Source organism: Denticeps clupeoides, chromosome 9 (assembly GCF_900700375.1).
Source record: "Denticeps clupeoides chromosome 9, fDenClu1.1, whole genome shotgun sequence".
NCBI lineage: Eukaryota > Metazoa > Chordata > Actinopteri > Clupeiformes > Denticipitidae > Denticeps > Denticeps clupeoides.
This window is the reverse complement of record NC_041715.1, coordinates 6,432,898-6,453,411: the sequence shown is the minus strand read 5'-3', so window position 1 is coordinate 6,453,411 and position 20,514 is coordinate 6,432,898. Positions and strand designations below refer to the sequence as shown.

Below are 20,514 nucleotides of genomic sequence, written 5' to 3'. Positions count from 1 at the left end.
TCTCCTCCAGCGGTACGAAGGACCAGGGCGCAGCGTTACATGCAAAAACCCCCCAGGATTCCTCATCCAAGACGTTGCACCTTGCGGGGTGTGTTTCACAAACACAAACACTGCAACATGATGGTCCCACAGAGTATCACAATTTATTAGCAGTTTGCTTCAACTCACACACAATTATCAACAGAAATGGGCGTGTAAACAAAATCCAATGTTTTTTTTTTTTTTTTATTCTTTTCCCGGGTCGGCTGGATAAAACCGTCTGAAGCATATTCAACATGATCGAAGAAGCCGTGTAAACAGATTTCCTTCCGCGACTAGAAACAAGAAACGCAAGGCCACTTCTGGCTATATGATGACTTCGGACAATGAAAACGTTTCAGGCATGCATGGCGTTCCGGTAAATACGCTGCCGCGTTGTCAGCTGGAGGAATAAAGGTCCTTCTGCCAGTGGTGACATATATTCCCACAGAGTGACTCACAAATGGCCTGTCGATCCCCCTCGACGCCTCATGAAGCATGACCACAGGGCGGTGGTGTGGAACAGCGCCACGCTGAAGCCACGCCTTTAAAAGCCACGCCTTTAAAAGCCACGCCTTTAAAAGCCACGCCTTTAAAAGCCACGCCTTTAAAAGCCTCCTTTTCCTTAAACCAAAGGGAAATTGAACAGTGGAAACATTTGAAATAAATAAACAAACAATAAACAATAAATTAACAAGATAAACAATGAAATAAACTAAATAAATACAGTGACAGAAGGAAAACACAGGGCTGCTCAGTTAGCCATTCATTTGTGCACCTCTTAAAGGGTATTTGAGTGGAAAACCAGGTATTGATTTGTATTGATTTATAAATACACTCTACAGTTGAGGGTCATTTAGAATTTTTGTGTCTTTCTATTGGGGAAAAAAAACATTAAATGAATTTTGAAAGATAATATTTATCAAAAATGTTAATTAATAAAATTAGATTGATCGCTAGTGTTTTCTTCACCAGCAGAAGGTCGAATGCGAAATGAGGATTTACATAAACAAATGGGTATTACTAAATGGGTATTATTAAAAGGGTATTACTACCGACCAACTTTTTTAGCTTTTAGCTATTTTTGGAAATCGGGTTGATGAATTTGATGTCACACTAGCAACTAGCAAGCTTAATTTGCAGCGCTGCTCCACAGTCATTTACAAAATTAACGCATTTTTTTATATATTTTACATCATTTTAATGGACAAATCAACTGTTTTCTGCCAAAATCAAGGATATTTCTAAATGCCCTTAAACTGAATAGTATGTAGTGTGTATATATATTTATACAGAAAGACCCCGTTCAAATTGTGATTCAACAGAAAACAATCCAAAAGCAAATTAATGCCCAATAATGAGTGATGCAAAGACATCATACGACTTCTGCAAATGTAGGAGAGACAAATGAAGAGAAGACATGAAAAGCAATTTCTCCAAATACATGCAGACCATCACAGCGATAACAGGGGGGACTTCAAGTGGCGTCTCATCTCAGTGGTGGGCGTCGCAGCCCTGCAATGGGAGGGGGGGCTTGGCAATTCATTCTTGCTGGACCACGTTTGGACTGGGTTTTGGTTGCCTGTCTGGAGACGGGTAAGCACATACACATCCTTTGACATAATCCATGAAAAACACAGTTCACAGCAAAGTGCTTGCATCACGATGAAAACACTAGAAAACTCGTTTTAAAATATCATCTGGAAAGAAAGAAAGAAAAAAGAATGAATCAGCACTAATATAGTGCATAGCATGTTTGCAATTTCTTTGTTGATCAAAAAGTCTTTTGTTCTTTGTTCCTACACGCAACAGACTGACGAAATACCACTGATAGCTTGTAATGCCCTCATCCTTTCCCCATGTTCCCTTTTTTAACCCCCCTGTTAAATGTCAGTGGAAACACGCGCCACCCCCACATGGAATGTCACTTCAGAATGTCATGACAAATACATGTGGCTGCTGATCCGAAACACTGTCTCTTGGTGTCCTTGTATGTAAAGCTTGATTCACTGTTAAAAGCAGATCGTTCCTCTGAAGCTGATGTCAAGTATCCACTCCTTCAGACCCTAAGCAGGAGGCCATCACGGTCTGGATCTAATGCTGAAAAGAGTCTTGGTGGGCTGGTTCGGGTCTGTGTATGGCGCTTGGTCACATGTCCACATCACCGTCGTAGGCCAGAGTCAGAGGCTTTTGTGGTGGGGAGGGAGTCTGTTTAGGATTTTTACTATAAATGAAAGAGAGAGTATATATTATGATAATTAATTGTTTGACCACTTGGTGGCAGCAGTGAAACTGTATAACGACAAATCAATTTTAAAATGCAACGAATGCTTTACATACCAAAACAGAAAGGATACGGCAATAATGAGTAATATCAGGAGGAATCCGCCACCGGTCGCTCCATAGACCCACATCTTTATTCTTCCATCTGCGGAGGCAGAGCAGCAAGGACGTATTTATCATGCGACTGTGCCATTTTGCGCAGCACCGTGCAAATCCTCCACAGCTCGCGAGAATTAGTCTAAATATACCTGTTCGCCTTTCATGCGCATTTGCTTTTCAGTCAATGGGAGGGATCCAGAAGGAGAACAGTTCTAGGTGGTGACATGACAGGTTTTATTACAGAACAACTAACTTACGCTTCTGTCTCTTTAAGTAGTTTTCTCAGAATAGGCCCTAAAAAGGAGTAACACGAGGCAGTAGGTGCAGTTTCGCGGAACACAGTAGAAATCAGCAATGGCTAAATAAAATATTACTGCCAATCATCCATTATACATACTTTTTTAGCTCATAATTAACTCATTATGCTTTCATGCACAGTTCAGATGAGCAATGGTTATAGCTTGACTTGGCCTTTTAATGGGACTACTGGGCAAGGAGGGGATTTATTGACTGAATGTGAAATGGCCCCTGTTTCCAAGTTGGTGGTTAATTTAGTACTGTGTAGAGTGGTGAACTGGACAGCTTTACAGTTCTGTAAATGTTTGTTCTGAGTAATTGGTGTCTTCTCTGGTGGTTTTGGGTCTAAGGGCCAAAAGAACAAATTCTTCCCTTTTATTACACTCAGATCATGACAATTATCCAGCCACTGTGAGTGACTACAGGAAATTGAATACTTATTTGTATGTCTTGCAGCAAAATGATAACAACGTGCTCATTTCTCCTATTTAAAATATACAAATTTGGTAAACTCACCAGGTCAAATCCCACTTACTACCATTGTGTCCCTGAGCAAGACACTAATCTCTGAGTGTCTCCAAAGGGACTGTCCCCGTAACTACTGACTGTAAGCTGCTCTGGAAACTAGATCAGCAGAAAAGGTCCAATACCTGGTCCAACCGGCCGTAAGGACCACTCCCCAAAGAAGTCCTGTATGTGGGACGGCCCTGGTTTTAACCTCCCGGAGTTGGTTTTCACATCAGCTTTTTTGCTGTCGGCCCCAGGAGTCTTAGTGCAGTAGTCAAGGAAACCATGGGTGGTCATCACCTCCGTGTAGCCCTTCTCACAGCCACACACTCCGCTCTAAAGGACATGAGACATGAGTCCATATAAGGGTCATATTTGTCAGACACTTAATAAGACACCGTTGGTCAGCTTATTACTGTATGTATAGAGAACGATGTATCTATTAACAAGATAAAGTGTGATTCCTTTTACTACATGTGGTAAAATGCTATGTTCACACCCACTCTGTCATTCGTCCCCTGGGACAAGCTGAACATTGTTATTAATGGAGTGCAATTACACATGCCATGCTCATGGGGGCAGTAGAAAGCAATCTTGGAATGTACAGTACGTTCCATTTCCAGAAACTGTGGACACTGGGCTGCATTGCTTTTTTTTAAACCTACATAACTAAGTGAAACACAATGAATAGTTGCTACAAATGCAAAGCAATACGGTGTAATAACGCAGCATGCTGTGTTTCAAAGTAGCAGATTATTTACACACTCACCTGAGTACAGTGGGAGAAAGGCTTGGTGCATGGCGGGTGGCAGTGTCGAACGGTCGTCGGTCGGCTTTGCAGGAAACACCCCCCTAGGCCACAGAGGTAATTATTACCACCACCACCCCCCTTCGCCACTGATAAGCACACATATATAGCGTCACGGGTGATTAATGGGGCAAGGTGGTCTACTGCGAGTTCGGATCAATTGGTGAACGGCGTAATTCCGAAATGGAAAATTACGCGTCAAGGTAGAAGGAAACAACAATGCCGTGGCTTCACGCTGTCCCTGAGCGCTCACTGATGAGTGCGTGAGAGTTCACATACGTGCCGGGGACGATTTCTTGCTGAGGTAACACCAGGTTTGGCTGTTATTTACTGTGGATTAAACCACGCAAACAACGTTTTTGTGCAGCCGTACCGGCCCGCTAGCGCTTCATTGCGTTTGCATGGATTTCTGACCCTCCATGAGGCCTGTGTTTTATTGATGGCCGCGGTTGGTTAGCGGCGTCTGATCAATGGCAGCGGCATTAGGGAAATGTAAACCCAATCCGAAACCTTTTATTTGCACTCGATTTTATTCGCTCCCCCCCCTCCCCTGGATAGTGCCGAGTGCAACATGCTGAGGTTGCGCTTTGTTTTTTTTCCGTCTCATTTGTACCTGTGACGTTGACCCCGTCTGAGCGCTGGCACCACACCGATCGCTCATTGTTGCTCCAGCTGCTGGTTTTCCACTCGTAGCTGTGGCATTTTCCTCCTACAGGACAGACCACGCATTAGACCAGTGCTGAGGACCCCTGAGGGACGGGGTCTTGGTTTCTGCTCGACATTCCTTCAGCAAAACAGGGCATCAAATATGACAGGAGATGGAAATAAAAAGAAGATGCAGCGGTAACACAGAATGCAGGGCATACAAGGTCTTGGAAGGAGGTTTAGCTTTCTGATGGGGTCTGTACCTTTGCAGGGACGTGTCTCGAAGACCTGCTGGGGACAGTTCTCTTGGTTCTCCTGCACCTGGATGACCATGGCTCGGGAGCGAGCCTGGCGGCCCATCATCTCAAAGCTGCGCCCCTCGAGGCATGTGAGTTGACACGAGCTCCAGCTCGACCACTCCGTCAGGTGACAGTCTCCTGTGGAGCAACGGCGAGGTCACCAGCACTGCAGTGACGGTGCTCACAGACAATAATTACGTTTCTAAATCTTCTATATATGCAAATGTAACACTCAGAAACACCCTTGATGGCGATGGCAGAGTGAAGGTGACTAATTAATGGAAATTAATTTCTCAACACCACTCAGGCTTACTGACACACAAGTAGAAAAAAAAAAAAAAACGGATGTGATAGTAACCACATTTCCAGGGCCCAATTAAAGACATTTAATTATCACTATTGCCGTCTTTTCAAGACGAGACAGACATGCACATGTGATAGAGGGTCGTGTGGTCCAATGAGACTGATGTCAAAACCCCAATCAACTCAAAAAAATAAAAGATTTAAAGCACTGTCCAGCACCCTTGAGGCAGTCCTCAGATGGGACAGGGGCTCTGGTCACACAAGAGGGAATCTACCAATACAAAGAGAATATAAAAATGGCGCAAGAGTCGATCTTCAGCAGAAGACCCTTCGGGTGCCCTGAAAAAAACAAGAGATCCCCGGTGCAGTTTCACTGAGCTTATAGAAGAGTGGGGCGAAATCCTGCAAAAGCCCGGCGCATCGAGGTCGATGGACTCACAGCTGCAATCAAGGCGAAGAGCTCTGGACTATGCAGGGCGTCCCCGTTCCTTTCAAACCGGGTCAAATACGAAGGCCACCTGCGTCAGGTGCCAAACCTCGAACCTTTTCGTCGGTTTCTTGAACAGCCGAGAGTTGCACTTAGCGCACACACAAAGGCTGCGTTCCGCGGCGACAATTTCCCCAACTGCGCCGACTCCCCATCCATGACATCCCTTTGATTCTGTGCCCCGGCTCACTATTAGTGACAATCTGTGCAGTGAAGCAGCTCATTATCTTTCATCTTCATGGCACTAGTCTATTTTCACCCCTTCGCTGGAGCCTGTGAAACGGATCATGCGGCGTGGAGTGCTCCCCCCCCCCCAGCACCAGAACAGACTGCGGATGTTTCTCGCCCACAGCGCTCCGCACCTCTTCGGATGGAAAGAAGGAAAGTCGATGGATGCATGTCCTCATTTTGCCCGAGTCAATGTGGCTGAATTAACCCCCAAAATCTCGACTCTCGGACCGAACAAATTCCTTTTAACGCCTTAAACGTGGATTGTGTCACAAAAGAGCTTTTGAGCCTGAAGCCTCCAGTAAATAAATGGTGGTGAGCCTCCACACAATGCAGAACAGAAACCTCCTCAGAGATCACATGCAGGCATCTTCTGAGGGAACTTCACACTCAAGCCAGAGAATCCTCCATTTGAACCCCATTCTAACAAATCCTCTTAAAACACAGTGGATGCAAGTCGTTCTGATTCATTACGTATTAAATCATTTATTACATAGCAAATGTCACATTGCCTCTGTATAATAACTGGCTTATATTAGCTGCCACTGAGAGCTTGTGATGCTTCCTGCTTTTCATAAAAGCAAAAAAAAAGAAAAAAAAAAGAAAAATCCAATATTTCTTTTTTTTACTAAAGCATAGTTTCTTCTCAATGCATAGTTAGATCAGACAACATTGCTCCAGGAGCATGGAGCAATGTAAGTGCTGACAGGACAGCATATAACACAAGAAGAGCGAATCTGCTAAATTGATTTGGTTAGTGGAAATAAATTGAATAGCAACAGCACTTTTTATATGCAAATGACCTTTTCTACTTCCAATCTGGAACCTGTTCCACTTTCTTCCATGTGGAAGACGAAAAGAATCAACGGCGGTTGCATTATTGTCCCTCGACTCCTTCCGGGCACTCCAATCGGTGGAAATGTGGGCCAGGTTCTTGCTGGATCTCAACTCCAGCACCGGTCGAATGCAGTGGGACAGGGGCAGCAAGCGTTTCAGGAGCATCATGGCCAGGACAGAGCTTCTATCCTCAGGCTACAGGACCTCTCAACTACTCAGCATTCATGATAACACCACTGAACTCTCCACCGCACTGATGCCATGTCTGTTCAAGTCTATTTCTATCAACCAGAGCACACACACTATTCACTCATTTCTAATGGTAAACCGTTATATATTTTCACTTTATTGCACCGGTGGCTGAATTCAGAGCACATTTCACTACTTGTAAAGAGATTTTTAAAAACTGTACCTGGGCAGGGCACGAAGCACGGATGCTGCAACTCCTGCTCGCTTTCCTTGCTTATTCGGTCCCCACACCACTCGTCCTCCACCGGTCTGGGAGGGACGTGCTCCGGCCAGATGCCCCAGTGCACCATGCAGGTGAGGTTCCTCTCCCTGACCCCTTCGCCACAGTCAGCACCCTGCAGGGATATCCCGGGTTAACAGCCTGAAACCCGATTGCCAAAGACGCATTATCAGTCTGGCTTTTGCATGTTATTTTCAAGACTGTGACCAAATCAGAAAAAAATCTACATTTAGAAACTTTATATATATAAAGTTATATAATGCTGTATGTGGCCATGATTTCTTTCAGAGTATTATTACACTAGAGAGTTTTAAAAAATCATTTAGCAAAATGCAATTAAATTTGTGTGTTTTGTTTTAATCAATAACATTTAAATAAAACTGGGGGACAAAAAAAAGATGGGTTACATGACTTGGTTTTCATTGGCTTTCATTGTTCGACTGTAATGGCTCACCAGTTTAGTGTTTTGGTTTTAATACGAGTTTCTATAATGCAGCAAATGGAAGAGAATTGCACTTGCAAATGCAAAACATTCAAGGGGGTATCAAAAGATTGTAGCGAACACATGTGGGAAACAGCTATAAGCGTATGAACTTGGGTTCTGCTGTACTGGTTTGCCGCTGCTTGTTTCTGTGCAGTGAATTTTATGTCTAATTGTATGAGATTAAACAAGAGGAAATAAAGTCTTGTCTCGTTTTCATCAATGTAGTAGTAGTAGACATTTTTGTAGTTAGTCTTGCATACTTAGTCTTGTTTTCATTCGTCAGCAATATTACATTATAGTTATCATCACATGACCAGCATTTACGTTGCATCTCATCTAGTTTCTGTCACAAAAATGTTCATTGACTAAGATATTGCTTCATAAATTTCGTTGATGAAAACAACAGTAGTAATAGGACTCTGGAATGGACAAAGGTCCCTTTGCACCCATCATGCATAGGGCCCTGCTGTACAAGCCTGTGGAGGTAGTGTTCTGATCTGTGGTGGCTGCAGCTGATCAGGTCTGGATGCAGAAGCACAGTGTGACAATAAAATGAAGTCAGCTGACCGCCTGAACATACTGAATGAGGCTTTTCATTCAATGTTTTTATGGTAATATCAAATTTCAATACGACAATATGTCAGGAACTCTAAATGTGATAGAATGGTTATGGGATCATGAGACATGGATCGGCAACCACACAGTTCCAGCCTTAACCCCACTGAGAAAATCTTGGATGTGCTGGAGAATTCATTTACCCAGTGGAAAAAAAAGGAATGCATAAGAAAAACCTTTTGCAAAACTGTGAATTTACACCAACCAAATTTTTGATAATCTTTTTTTGTGGTTGTATGTGATTTCTAGTCACCCTGCACACGTCTGCTTAAACTTTAAGTGTGTAAGGAATGAGGCTAAAGCGAGAGTGAGCTGCTTCTTAGTCTGAGATTGTTGGAGGCGCTGCATTTGATCAGGCAAAGATGGGCCCTGGGGGTGTGTGGGAGACCCCAGGACATTCAATTAAAAGCCAATTCAGATGAGAGAGCAAATGAAGTCGGCGCTGGAGATGAAAATCAGCGAGCCGCCGTTGCCTTATTTTAACGATAAGAGCGCAGTTAGAAATAAATAAATAAATCTGCGGTTCATCAGCAGCTACCTCACGTCTCAATGACACAAAGCTCCCAGTCTCAGATGCTCTCTGCATCTGTGAGTGACTTTTTTTGGGGAGGGGGGGATTTTAATTTATGACCAACACCTGGCATTAATGCTACTGAGTTACCCCCTTTTTTTGCTGCTAAAATTGCCTGTAGTGTGAGCAGCTTGAACATAGATGAAATGGGGTGTACCTCCACGATGCACGGAGACCATTCCCCCAGATGCCAGGTGTAGCATGGCCGGATGGGGCAGGGTTTGGTCTGGGAGAGCTGCGAGGGGCAGGGCCGTCCCTCCTCGTGGGCCGGCTGCAGGATGCTGCGGGACCTCATCATCTGACCTGCAGACAGGGGCATCCATCACCAAACACAAACATCGGCTCTCCACATCTCCTCTGGAGATGAGGGAATATCTGGTAACGCCCACAGCCTCTCGCACTGGAAGGATGATTGATAAACCAAGGGACTGTGGACTATGGAGTACTCAGAACTCCAAACACACTGGCTTTGACAAGAGTAAAGTTAAAAATTGGATCCAAATAAACACCATATGTCATTAATCATAAATAATGGATTCATTAAATAATATAACATTGTTATAAAAGCAGTGGTGGTGTGAGTATGCACCCATGCCAGGTGGGATGAAATGTAAAAAATTTGGTACTTCAACAAATTATAAAAGCAACCAGCTCTCTGTATTTTCGGCTTGGTTTTCACTTGAATTGTACATGTTATAAGTCACATTCAAGAGGGCAAAAAGGGGATTGTGGTCTCAGTTTTTACATCACAACAACCTACCAGGGGTGTGTTTACTTTTTATTTCCATTGAAGCAAGCTGTTCGTGGCAGTGTTGCCATTTACATTTACAGCATTTATCAGACGCCCTTATCCAGAGCGACTTACAATCAGTAGTTACAGGGACAGTCCCCCTGGAGACACTCAGCGTTAAGTGTCTTGCTCAGGGACACAATGGTAGTAAGTGGGATTTGAACCTGGGTCTTCTGGTTCATAGGCGAGTGTGTTACCCACTAGGCTACTAGCACCCACTTGCCAGTCCAACAAATGATTTATAAAAGCCAAAATGAAGACATATCTGCCTGAGAGAGATGTCTATGTTTGTATATGTGCATCCAATTTGTCTTTGGCTATTTAAAGCATTCTTTTATAAATACTGTTCAAAGACACCCAATCTGGCAGCACTGAACACAGGGACAGCTGACATCTTCTGTGTGAGGGAAGTTTTTGCTGAGCCAGAGCAGAGGACGCCTGAAGGAACCCGGAGGGATGTGTGGCCGCTAATTAGAATGCCAGCCCCAGCAAAAACAGGGCAGCAAAGCAGAAGAAACATTGACGAGAAAACACTGGTTAAGCCATTCAAATGAAATGCACTGAAACCAAATACTAATTTAAAAATGATGACTCACATTTTAGCCTGTCCATATCGTACATCTCCACTGTATGGCACCTACCATCAGTTTTTTGGAGTTGCTGTAATGGCTCAACCAACAACGAAGAAGACTCCAGATTGGTGGACCGGCCACTAATTTCTTTGCACTCCACTTCTTCAAACTACGAACACTTTGCTACTTGAGATAGCAATGGCACTAATGGGAGGTGGCATCCTGCCCATGATAGCTATGGGCGTTTTGCTGAAAGGATTGTGGCGAAATATAAAAGCCCACAGTCCTTTGCCTCGCTCATTTCAGCCTTTTGCGCCAGAGAGTTTGGAGTGAGACTCAACGGCCAAAACCACTGGTCAAACCGATATTTTGTGCTCCCTTCAAGGAGTACCAACACAGTAGCGGACTGAAGTGGGCAATCCATTGAAACAGCACTGCGGCATCCTGTGATGTGACAGAGCAAACGCGCGAACCGGAGGCGAGCGTGGACGGGCCTTCGGCTCGGACGGGCATGAAAAAGCCCATTCCACACAGTCACAGCAATTAACCCTGCAGTTTCCGCGCCAAGTAAACAGCCTGTCACAGAGAGTCTGGTTTAAACATAGATCATTCAATCTGCATTGCGGCAAAATGTGCGCCATTTTCCCTCTTTTTCAACAAACCCCTTTTGTTGAGGCGTGTTGTTCGGTGTGTAAGTGTAAAACATAAAAGTTCTGTTGTAAGGTGAAGTTCTGTCCTCGAATGGTTGAAATAATAAGCCGCTTTAGGATTGCATAGGGATCCGTCCTCCATGAAATAGCATCCCACACCATGCTAAATTAAGGATATCACAATGTTGCTAATGAACGGGATGAATATTTAACTTTGATTAATGAAATATTCAGAGATGCCTGGAAAGCGAAGTTTAGTTAACCTAAAATCATTAACCCTTAATCCCCAAACACAGTATTAATAATTAAGCGCATTCTTGTTTTGCATGTTAATGTTATGCGCTAACAGTTGGGCTGCACAGTTAATTATTAAATGTGCATCACATGGATTTTTTTTGCTTAGAAGTGAGATTCCCATTCTTCAACATGCAAATTTTTAAAATGCATATAGCGGGGCCAAAAAAATATTTGTCAGCTACCAATTGTACAGTGTGCATACAATGTTTTTTTTAACTTCCATACTTCACAGTTGAAAAGTACTTTACTTTACTTTATTTGGCAGACGCTTTTATCCAAAGCGACTTACAATGGGAAGACACCAGCAATTCTCGTTCGATTTCTATAGAATATCAAGTATACAAACTAAGAGCCCTGATAAGGCTTAGACTATGAAAAGTACCTATGATGAGAATGACTGAAAAATCCACACCGGTTCTTTTTCAGTGAGACCACCTCGGTGGCTGCCAAATACTTTGAGCAAGACGACAGACTTTTTCAATCAATAAACAAAACAAATTTAAACGAAGAACACGTAGAGCCCCCCCACAGGCGCTCCTGTCTCCGCTCCGTACGCTCGCAATTCACAGCAAGTCCCCTGAATTACGCACATTGCGTATAACAGCCCTCGCAGCCCTCTCTGTATGTGAGCCAGCAGAAGCCGTACCTTGGTTGCCGCATGTTTGCGAGCACTCGGTCCAAGGTGTCCACGCCGATACGATGCAGTTGATTGGACAGTCCACCGCACAGCTCATTGTCAGCCTCCACTGCTTCTCCAAGTCGAGCTGCAAGAGCGCAGAGAGCCAACAGGTCTGTCTCCGCACCTGTCAAATTTGCGCTGTCACAGCACAGCCTTGCACCTGAAGTTATTTTTCTGGTTCCCCCTCCCAGATCCACCGAACGCCAGCGATTGCTTGCACATGATGCAACGGGCTGTGGTTTGTTTGTTGAGGCAAAAACAGGACAAACAAGGCATACACGGAATCCTAGGATTTCCACTGCATTAAATGGCCAGAAAATGGCGGAATTAAACCCGACGGCTTGGGAGTGCACAGCGTTGCTGAAATGAGAAGCTACCTCCTCACAGAGGCCAGAGTCCACGACCTTCCCATCGCTGCGAATGCAGTCGAGGAACCGGGTTCTGGTGCCCTGTCCACAGAGGGCGTTTTCGCTCAGCTGACACGTGCTCCAGTCTGAAATACACAAACACCCGAATGTTTGTATTCACATCTTTGAAAAGACAGACTATGCTTTTTTTGCATGTTGCTTTTGGGCCCTATTTTCAATGCAATGTAGTGCATGGGGATTGTTTGCTATTGTGCCAGCGGAGGCCGACCAAGCTATCTTGACCATCATGCTTTGCGCGCACTATGAGAAAGAAATGTGCGGGTTATATTTAAATAGTTAAATGTTATGTGTTTTGTCACAGTTCTGACCGGGGGTGTTCTGGATCTGTGTGACAATCCGGAGTTCCTTGGGGTCCATGCTGTTCTATGTATTTATACTGCCTCCTGGTGTTTAGTCCTTGTTGGGTCCTTGAATGTCCTGTATGTGTCCCCACTGTCCTGTATCGTGTGTTTTTGTTATGAGTAAATCCCCCAACTTGTGAAAGTCAGGAGTTCCTTGGGGTCCATGCCCTAACTACCTCACTGTTTTTACCTGCTGTTCTATGTATTTATACTGCCTCCTGAATGTTTGTCCATGTGTTCCCACTGTCCTGTATCATGGGGTTTTTTTTATGAATAAATCCCCCGATTTGTGAAAGTCAGGCGTTTTGGTCCTCTCCCTGTCTGCACAGACTGTTTCTGACAGAAGGACCCGACGTGGACCCAGACGACTTCCTCCTGCTGCTGCCTTCTTGTCCGGATTCCAATGACGCACCTCAGCGTGTCACCAGTACCACGCGATGGACAATGCCCTGTATCTTGTACCACAAAAGCTACCGTAGGGTCAAGGAGCTCTTTCACACCACCCCTTTTTCCCCAGCAATACCTGAGGAATGTTTGGATGTGTTATTTGGGGGATACACAATTAGTGATTAGGCGATAGGACAATAAGAGTGGCCGCGCTCTTATTGGTAGTTAAGCTGAAACTGTCTGTAGATAAGCCGAAACTGTTGGTAGATAAACCGAAACCTGGCTCCGCCTACCGACTTGAGTAAAATGAAGGAAACCTCATTCTAGTCAGATGAGATCGGAATTTTTCTCTCTCCCAGCATGACGAAAGCACACCATACTATTTTATAGTCAAAGACGTCCGCAATCTCTTTTAATTTTATCTCCGTGGCATAGCCGCAGCATGAAATATGGTGGATGTTGGGGATGTTAATTGTGATTAATGAAATTCAAAACCATTTGGAATCATTTGGGCTGCTCTGTCTCAGTAATACTAGGCATGATGGTCAGCAAATGATAATCGATAGAGCAGATTTGCCCGTCTCTGTGCGGTACACTGCGAGCAAGGCGCCCTTGCCAGCTCTTTGCATCAGATCATGCTCACAGCGCAGCGCGGGCAATTTGCCCCACGTGTCCAATTTTAAAACGACTTTCATTAAAATGCATTCATCTGCCTCGTAAGAGAGCTGCTCTGAACGCCGCTGCTGCGTGGCCTGTGGTGACAGGTGATGTTAGCAGTGAGGGGCTCACCCGAGACGTTGTACTGATAGCTGAAGCAGGTGCTGTTCAGGACACAGGGCTCTGTCTGCTCGTCGTCCGGACATGTCTCCCCTGATGCGGGGAGACGGAGAACGTGTCTTCTCCTCTTCCTCGCAGCGCTCGGGTCGCAGGGCTGCAGAGAAGTCAATACAAAAAGCCTAGAATCAGACAACCACAAAGTCACGGGTTCAAACCCCACTATATCATCATTGTGTCTCTGAGCAAGACACTCAACTCTGAAGGTCTCCAGGGAGACTGTCCCTGTAATGGCTGGCTGTAAGTCGATTTGGATAAGGGCATCTGATAAATGCTGTAAATGTAAATGAAATACAGGGGAACATACAGCTTCACACCATGACTCTTTGCCAGAGAAGACAAGCATGGACAAAAAAAAAAAAAATGCTTTTAAGGATTTGGTCTCTGATATATCTCTGAAACATTACAATAAAAATGTGTTTTCACTCAAAAACTAAAACCTGCTACCTCTTGGTTGTAAATGAAGATATTTATGTATTGTGAGCAATCGTAGGTAACAATTTTTGAGAGGATGTATGGATATAATCTTTATATATGCTTAATGAACTTCAGCACCTTAATCGACAGTGCTTGAAGCCTTTAAAAGGTCATTTTTAGTGCGCAGGGACCCACCTTGGGTGGGCCGACAGACCACCAAAGGGCACTCAATCTGTATTCTAATGTATTCTAATTATATATACATTTCAAACAAATCACTATGGGTCAAGATGAAGAATATGCACGCACGCTATCTAATTTCTGAAATAAACCAACGTAAAAATATCAATTGTATGTTCCTTTATGAAATAATTAATGAAAAAAAACTAATGGCATTTTTAATGATATTTTAATTTTATGAGATGTGCAAGTACATCAATACCTCGTTCCACCTTACTGGGCACAACAATAAATCTTTAATGAGTATGAAGCTCTACACCACCGTGAAAACAACAAAATGGGATTTTTTTGTATAAACATTTCCTCCATCCCTCCAGAGCGTTAAAGACGCCGGAGAATCACTGACGTGAAGCGCTGTGCCCGTAATGACGGTCCTTCATGTTTGTTTTGTCCCCCCGTCACTTCTCACCCGTTTGTACATTTAAAACTCTTCAGCAGACCAGGTCTTAATCTGCATCTCCATCAACGCCACAGTTTTAATGAGTACCATTTAACCGCGTAACCGGCCTCATCTTCGGATTACTGATCGGCTGCGTTGATCGTTAGCATGGGCGGCAATCATCCGGATCCACGCACAGTCGTACTAATGATAATTATCTAAAACTTGAAACTAATTAACCAAGCTCAATCGTTTGGTTGTTTTTATTTTATTTTATTTTTTTTACTTTTGCACACGTGCTCATGAATACCGATCCAATTACGAAGGGAACATCGGCGCAGGTTGTAGCGCAGGCACTGTACAAAAGAACTAATAATCTAATTTGAAAAAAAACGGTTCGGTTTGCAATGTTCCGCCCGCTCCGCTGGCTGGGCCGGGACAGGCGACGCCAGTTCTGTTTGCCATCCCCTATTTGCATTTCAACTAGCTGCCATTTGGGGAAAAGAAGTTATGCACAACGTTAATTAGAATAACAAATGTACCATTATTATTAGGGAGTCATTTGCATTCCGGCACATTATCACTTTCGGCACTGGCTCTGTGCTTTTGTGTGCACAGTTGGATGCAGCGGTTCGTCAAAGTGAGACCAGACCCTGCTCGAGTACCACACTGCTCCACTGTTCCACCACATGTCCTCCTGGAGCTTCCTTTGAAGACCCCCCCCCCCCCCCCCCACCCCCTGCTCTAACAGTGAGCTCATACATGCAGATAGTCGTTCAGAGCAGAACACGGCTGCAAACACCCTGTAAACATTTTCCGAGTGATGTGGTGGGATCTGAGGCAGCGGCTAACGGGGAAAAGGACGGGCAGGGAAAGCAGAGGGGCTTTTGCTTTGTTTCGGCTGCTGGTGATGGACAAGAACTAAAACGAATTTGAAAATTCAGAAGCTGAAACAAGAGCTGAGTGAGTTTCATCACCTTGCAGAGGAACTTGGACTGAACGCTGAATGTCAAGTAGGGCACTGGGTGTTCTTTTCAGGCCCCGCCAAATCATTGATGCCTCGAATTGTCACTTGATTGACAATCTAACACACCAGACCTAATCTAACATACCTGAACTGAATACAATTCCTGCATGTTATTTAATAACTGACTCATGGTTTTACCAGGGGACAGGAGCTCCACCGGCTCCAGTGAGACATGACACAGTCGTTGGGACACGGCAGGAAGCAGGTCTGGGCTCGATCGGGCATTTCCTCCGGGTCACAAAGACTGTCGTTGAGACTGGCACCGTGCCCCTCGCTCCCGTGTCTCACACACCTAGAACATTGGGAAGGGGGAGGAGTCAAAAACACCCCCACATATACAGTAGAAGGTACTGGTGGTGGCCTGCTGGGGTAAGTGCCGGGGTACCTGATCTTGCGGCTCTGCACGCCCTCACCGCAGGCGGGGAGCTCATCCACGGTGTTGATGGCGCAGACGGACCAGGGCTCCGTCACCCAGACATACTGATCACACTCGCTGTAGCAAGGCACTGCCTCATACACCTGCAGACACACACGAGGACACACAGCAGGCGTGTGAGACGCTGCTTGCGGACAGTCGGCATATTTCAGTTAATACTGAACCTCAATGCTGGAGTCATTTGGCTGCATAAAATAATTTAAAACATCTGAATCAGGAGCAGAATCAACAAGTTGACAGCTAAGCTCTATTCCATTTTAATTGACAATGGCATGTGAACCCCACACATGTGAACCCAAACTTAATGTGGCATGAGAGGAATCGAACAATAAAAAAATCTGAGATATGGCCAACAATTTGAAAAGCTGTGCAGATTTTCCAGAGTAAAAGACAATCATCACAGCCAGTCGTAATAACATCAATGAATTCTGAAATATTAAAAGCCCTCTTCATTGAGCAGGTCTGTTTTAAACGCTAAGAGGATTCAGCCTCATATGTCACAGTTTTTGATAAGAGGGGGTTAAAATCATGCCAGTCAGACCTACAGGCTCCTCCCACTTTAAATCTTAGTTCATAAAAACATCATTAATAAACCTCATTGTCCGGGCATCAGAATAATTAACACACCAAAAATAAAAGTCTTGCACGAAAAAATATAAAATTGGGGGTATTTATGATTGGGCAATCTATGGAACCTGTGGATGGTTGCAACCATGGCCACGCTCATGGTGACAAAGTTTACATGGTTGCTCTGAATGAAGAGAGCAACCCTGTCACTTTTCTTTCTTTCTTTCTTTTTTTCTTTTTTTCCAGTTGTCAAGGCAGGATTATCCACTCATAACAAGATCCATGTATTTATTCTTTCAGATCAGGCAGTGGCTGAGATGTTACAGGAAGACCTCACATCGCACCATCCTTTACTGATTCAGATCACGCTCCTGCCTCACGCATGCTAATTCAATTTTTTACGAACCGAGGAAAACAGCCTTGTAAGCATTTGCGCAGGGACACAACGCCTTCCTCGCGTCAGGTGACACGCAGAAACATAAATCGCAAGAAAAAAAAACAAAAAACCCACAAACAGGCCGTCTCCGTCCCCACAGACGCCACTCACGCTTTCTCATGATTTCCCATCTGGCCGAGCAGCTGCGTGCGGCGGCGTGTTCGGATAGTCGCGGCAGACAGCCTGTCGTACAGTACCCACCGACTCTTCGCGCAGGCTTATTGCTTTCATTACAATCGCTATAAAACTAATTTACGGACCGTGAAAGTCCACGGCGAGCGAGTACGACAAGGAACCTGCGTAAATATTGTAAGGAGCAGTAAAGACAGGGAATAAAATTAATGTGGCTTCTTGAAGATTGGCCGTAATTGTGCCAGTCAAATGGGCCAAAGGTGACACCTTTCATGGCGGGAGAACACAGGAGAACCTGACGGAACACGGAGCGTCCATCTACACGCGCTCTTTCAAATGCAGCGACTGAAGTGTCTCCATCTACACGGCGAGAACAAAAAAGGAGCGGCTATCAACAGCACTTCTGTCAAAACAGACAAATTATTTTCCCCCCGTCTCTCGCTCCGGATCAGAGGAACGGACAAGGGCTTCTCTCCCATCCATCTCATCTCGCTTTGTCCTTTTTCCTCTCTTTCAAACCTTCTTCCCTCACATACTTTCAATTCAGAGAACATTTTTTTCGTGGCGGTGGTGGGGTTATGGGGTAAAAAAAACTAAATAAATAGTTAAAAATATAATAAAACGCAGAGTCGCCCTCCAAAGGTCTTTAATGATAATTTGCAGGATTTGAAGTCCCCTGGACTTCCTTTTTCTTTTTTTTTATTTCAGCATCAGGGCAGCAAATGAAATGGAGATGGGAGTTTCGCTGAGTGCCCTTCATATCACTTCTCATCCGCGTGCGCCGAGCAAGCGCTCAGATCAAATAAATCCATTGTTCCCGGTACCCGCCAGGTCCGGCCCTGTGAAGGGTCATCAGCATGAAGTCTTAACGAAAAGCAGAGCATAAACACAGAATGAGCAGCACTGACCTGAGCCTTTGTAGACGTCCATATTAGCAGTGCGTGACAAGCAAAAAAAGGAAGAGAGGAGAGAAATGATATATCCATTAGTTCAGTGCGCTTCGCGGCCCCCGACTTCTGTAGCCTAGGCCCGCCGGTCTGCCTGCAGATCAGTTCTATCAATTACCAAAATGCTGATTAAAGGCCCGCCGACTGCTTCCTTGGCATCTCACGTTCATTTAAGACTTACAGGACACAGTACACTTCCTTCACATAACTAGTGATAGTAAGCTTTAGGTAATTCTCACACAAGTGGTAAAAGCCATTAAACAACAATACCGGTACACTGTCACAAACACAATGAACTTCATAGCGTAGCCACTGAATACTCAATATAATGCAATAACTAAAAAACAAACAATTATATTAAAGGAACAAAGAAAGACTTACATAATGACACATGATTACCTGAAATTACTGTACTGGCTCAAATAAAAGACAACTAAAATAAGATAACCCCCCCCCCAACACTCATTTCAAGATGTCTTATTTAACGGCAACTAGATTACGAATGTTTTGAAAGAAAGAAAAGATCAGCTATTATGCTGATTTTGTATAATGTATGCGTTACATGTCGTAGACATTGCTTGTGAGGAAAAAAATTAATTTACATTTACGACATTTGGCAGACGCCCTTATCCAGAGCGACTTAAAGTCAGTAGTTACAGGGACAGTCCCCCCCTGGAGCAACTTAGGGTTAAGTGTCTTGCTCAGGGACACAAGGGTAGTAAGCGGGATTTGAACCTGGGTCTTCTGGTTCTAATGCATCTAATGCATCCATTACTGTAAATATTAGTTCTGTTCATAATTTGCTTGGTATGATGTGTTTTGACAGCACGCTGTTTTTCTTTTACCTTTTGCGAGACTGTAACCCCTTTTGTGAGAATCATCCATTGGAACTCATAAACAGGAATGACTTTGATTCCTTTTTTGTGGTGTAGTCCATGATGTGGGCTGCTGTTGCGTTTAGTTCTGTCGAGTTTTTATGTGCCAGGCACGCTGGGCACCTCGGCTCTCGGTGAAAAATACAACGTGTACAGCAAACACACTCTCCATGCCTCCCCGCGTATCGCCTGTGCTTCCGTTCCCTGTCCTGGCTTTTGTAAAAGTAATTGAGAACCGCTGCTGTGTGGCTGGAGAGCGTTGTACAGTTGCGCGAACAAAAATTTCCACGAGGCTTTGTCTGCGTTTCCTGGTCACAGTGGATTTGGGCACAATAGACGGTAAACCACTCTCATCACCATACAGAGATCGTGTGCAAGGAAACGGCGCGCCTGCTCCATACCAATGACAAAAAACCGCCAACGTGATTAGCATGCAAGCGCCTAACGTATCCGCGAGTCATGAAATTGAAGTCATAATAACAATCGGATGATTGCGGGGTCTCTTGAAATCACACGCGCAGTCGTGGGCAGGCGTACACACACTCACACACACACACACACACACACACACACACACACGTTCAAAGCCCATCCTGTAAACACCCCAGAGCTGCACACTTGAAGGCTTTTTTCACTGGAAAAAAAAAAGGGACACTTGGATGCTAAGCCTCACAGGCAAGCCAGCACTCTATAAATCTCTTTAAGTGTCGCGGACTGACTCAGACTTCAAACAGATTGGGCCATTGCTGTCACTTGGCCCCTGGATGTGATAGAAAACAATTGTGCTGTGGAGCGACCTCAGAAGATGAATGCCTTTCCAATGATGGACTCTAATACACCCGTGCTTTGACACATTGGTGTCCAAATCGCAAATTACGGGTGCAAAGCTGAAACCAAAAAAAAAAAAGTAAAAGAAAAACGAAGGCGGAGAACCTCTGATTTGTGAGCTTGCATCCGTAAGCCGAGCAGATGTGGGAATCCAGGGCTTCCAACGATAATGAACGTGCGTAATGTGGCCGAAATCACGGGAACGCGCAGTTTGGAGCCATTTTCCACAAGAACGTGATGTACCGCACCAGAAGCAGCCAGGAGACCGAAACAGCGGAGAAGATTCACCTCACACATGGAGG

The 20,514-nt window shown here is 44.6% G+C and overlaps 1 protein-coding gene across 4 annotated transcripts in view; it reads right to left on the bottom strand.

The window, feature by feature from the left end:
- Positions 1–228: 228 nt before the first annotated feature.
- Positions 229–20,514, bottom strand: part of thsd7ba (thrombospondin, type I, domain containing 7Ba) — a 148,353-nt gene continuing 128,067 nt past the window's right edge. For 2 of the 4 annotated variants that reach the window (XM_028991648.1, XM_028991649.1), the window contains exons 17-30: positions 18,471–18,476; positions 16,377–16,510; positions 16,130–16,283; positions 13,884–14,025; positions 12,316–12,431; positions 11,906–12,023; positions 9,108–9,253; positions 7,224–7,395; positions 4,921–5,094; positions 4,626–4,721; positions 3,974–4,056; positions 3,348–3,540; positions 2,359–2,446; positions 2,167–2,242 (exon numbers count right to left, since the gene is read on the bottom strand). In XM_028991648.1, the coding sequence (XP_028847481.1) occupies positions 2,167–2,242; positions 2,359–2,446; positions 3,348–3,540; positions 3,974–4,056; positions 4,626–4,721; positions 4,921–5,094; positions 7,224–7,395; positions 9,108–9,253; positions 11,906–12,023; positions 12,316–12,431; positions 13,884–14,025; positions 16,130–16,283; positions 16,377–16,510; positions 18,471–18,476 (1,698 nt within the window). Of the gene's footprint in view, positions 2,243–2,358; positions 2,447–3,347; positions 3,541–3,973; positions 4,057–4,625; positions 4,722–4,920; positions 5,095–7,223; positions 7,396–9,107; positions 9,254–11,905; positions 12,024–12,315; positions 12,432–13,883; positions 14,026–16,129; positions 16,284–16,376; positions 16,511–18,470; positions 18,477–20,514 lie in introns of all 4 variants that reach the window. The other 2 variants (XM_028991647.1, XM_028991650.1) reach the window with 2 other exon arrangements.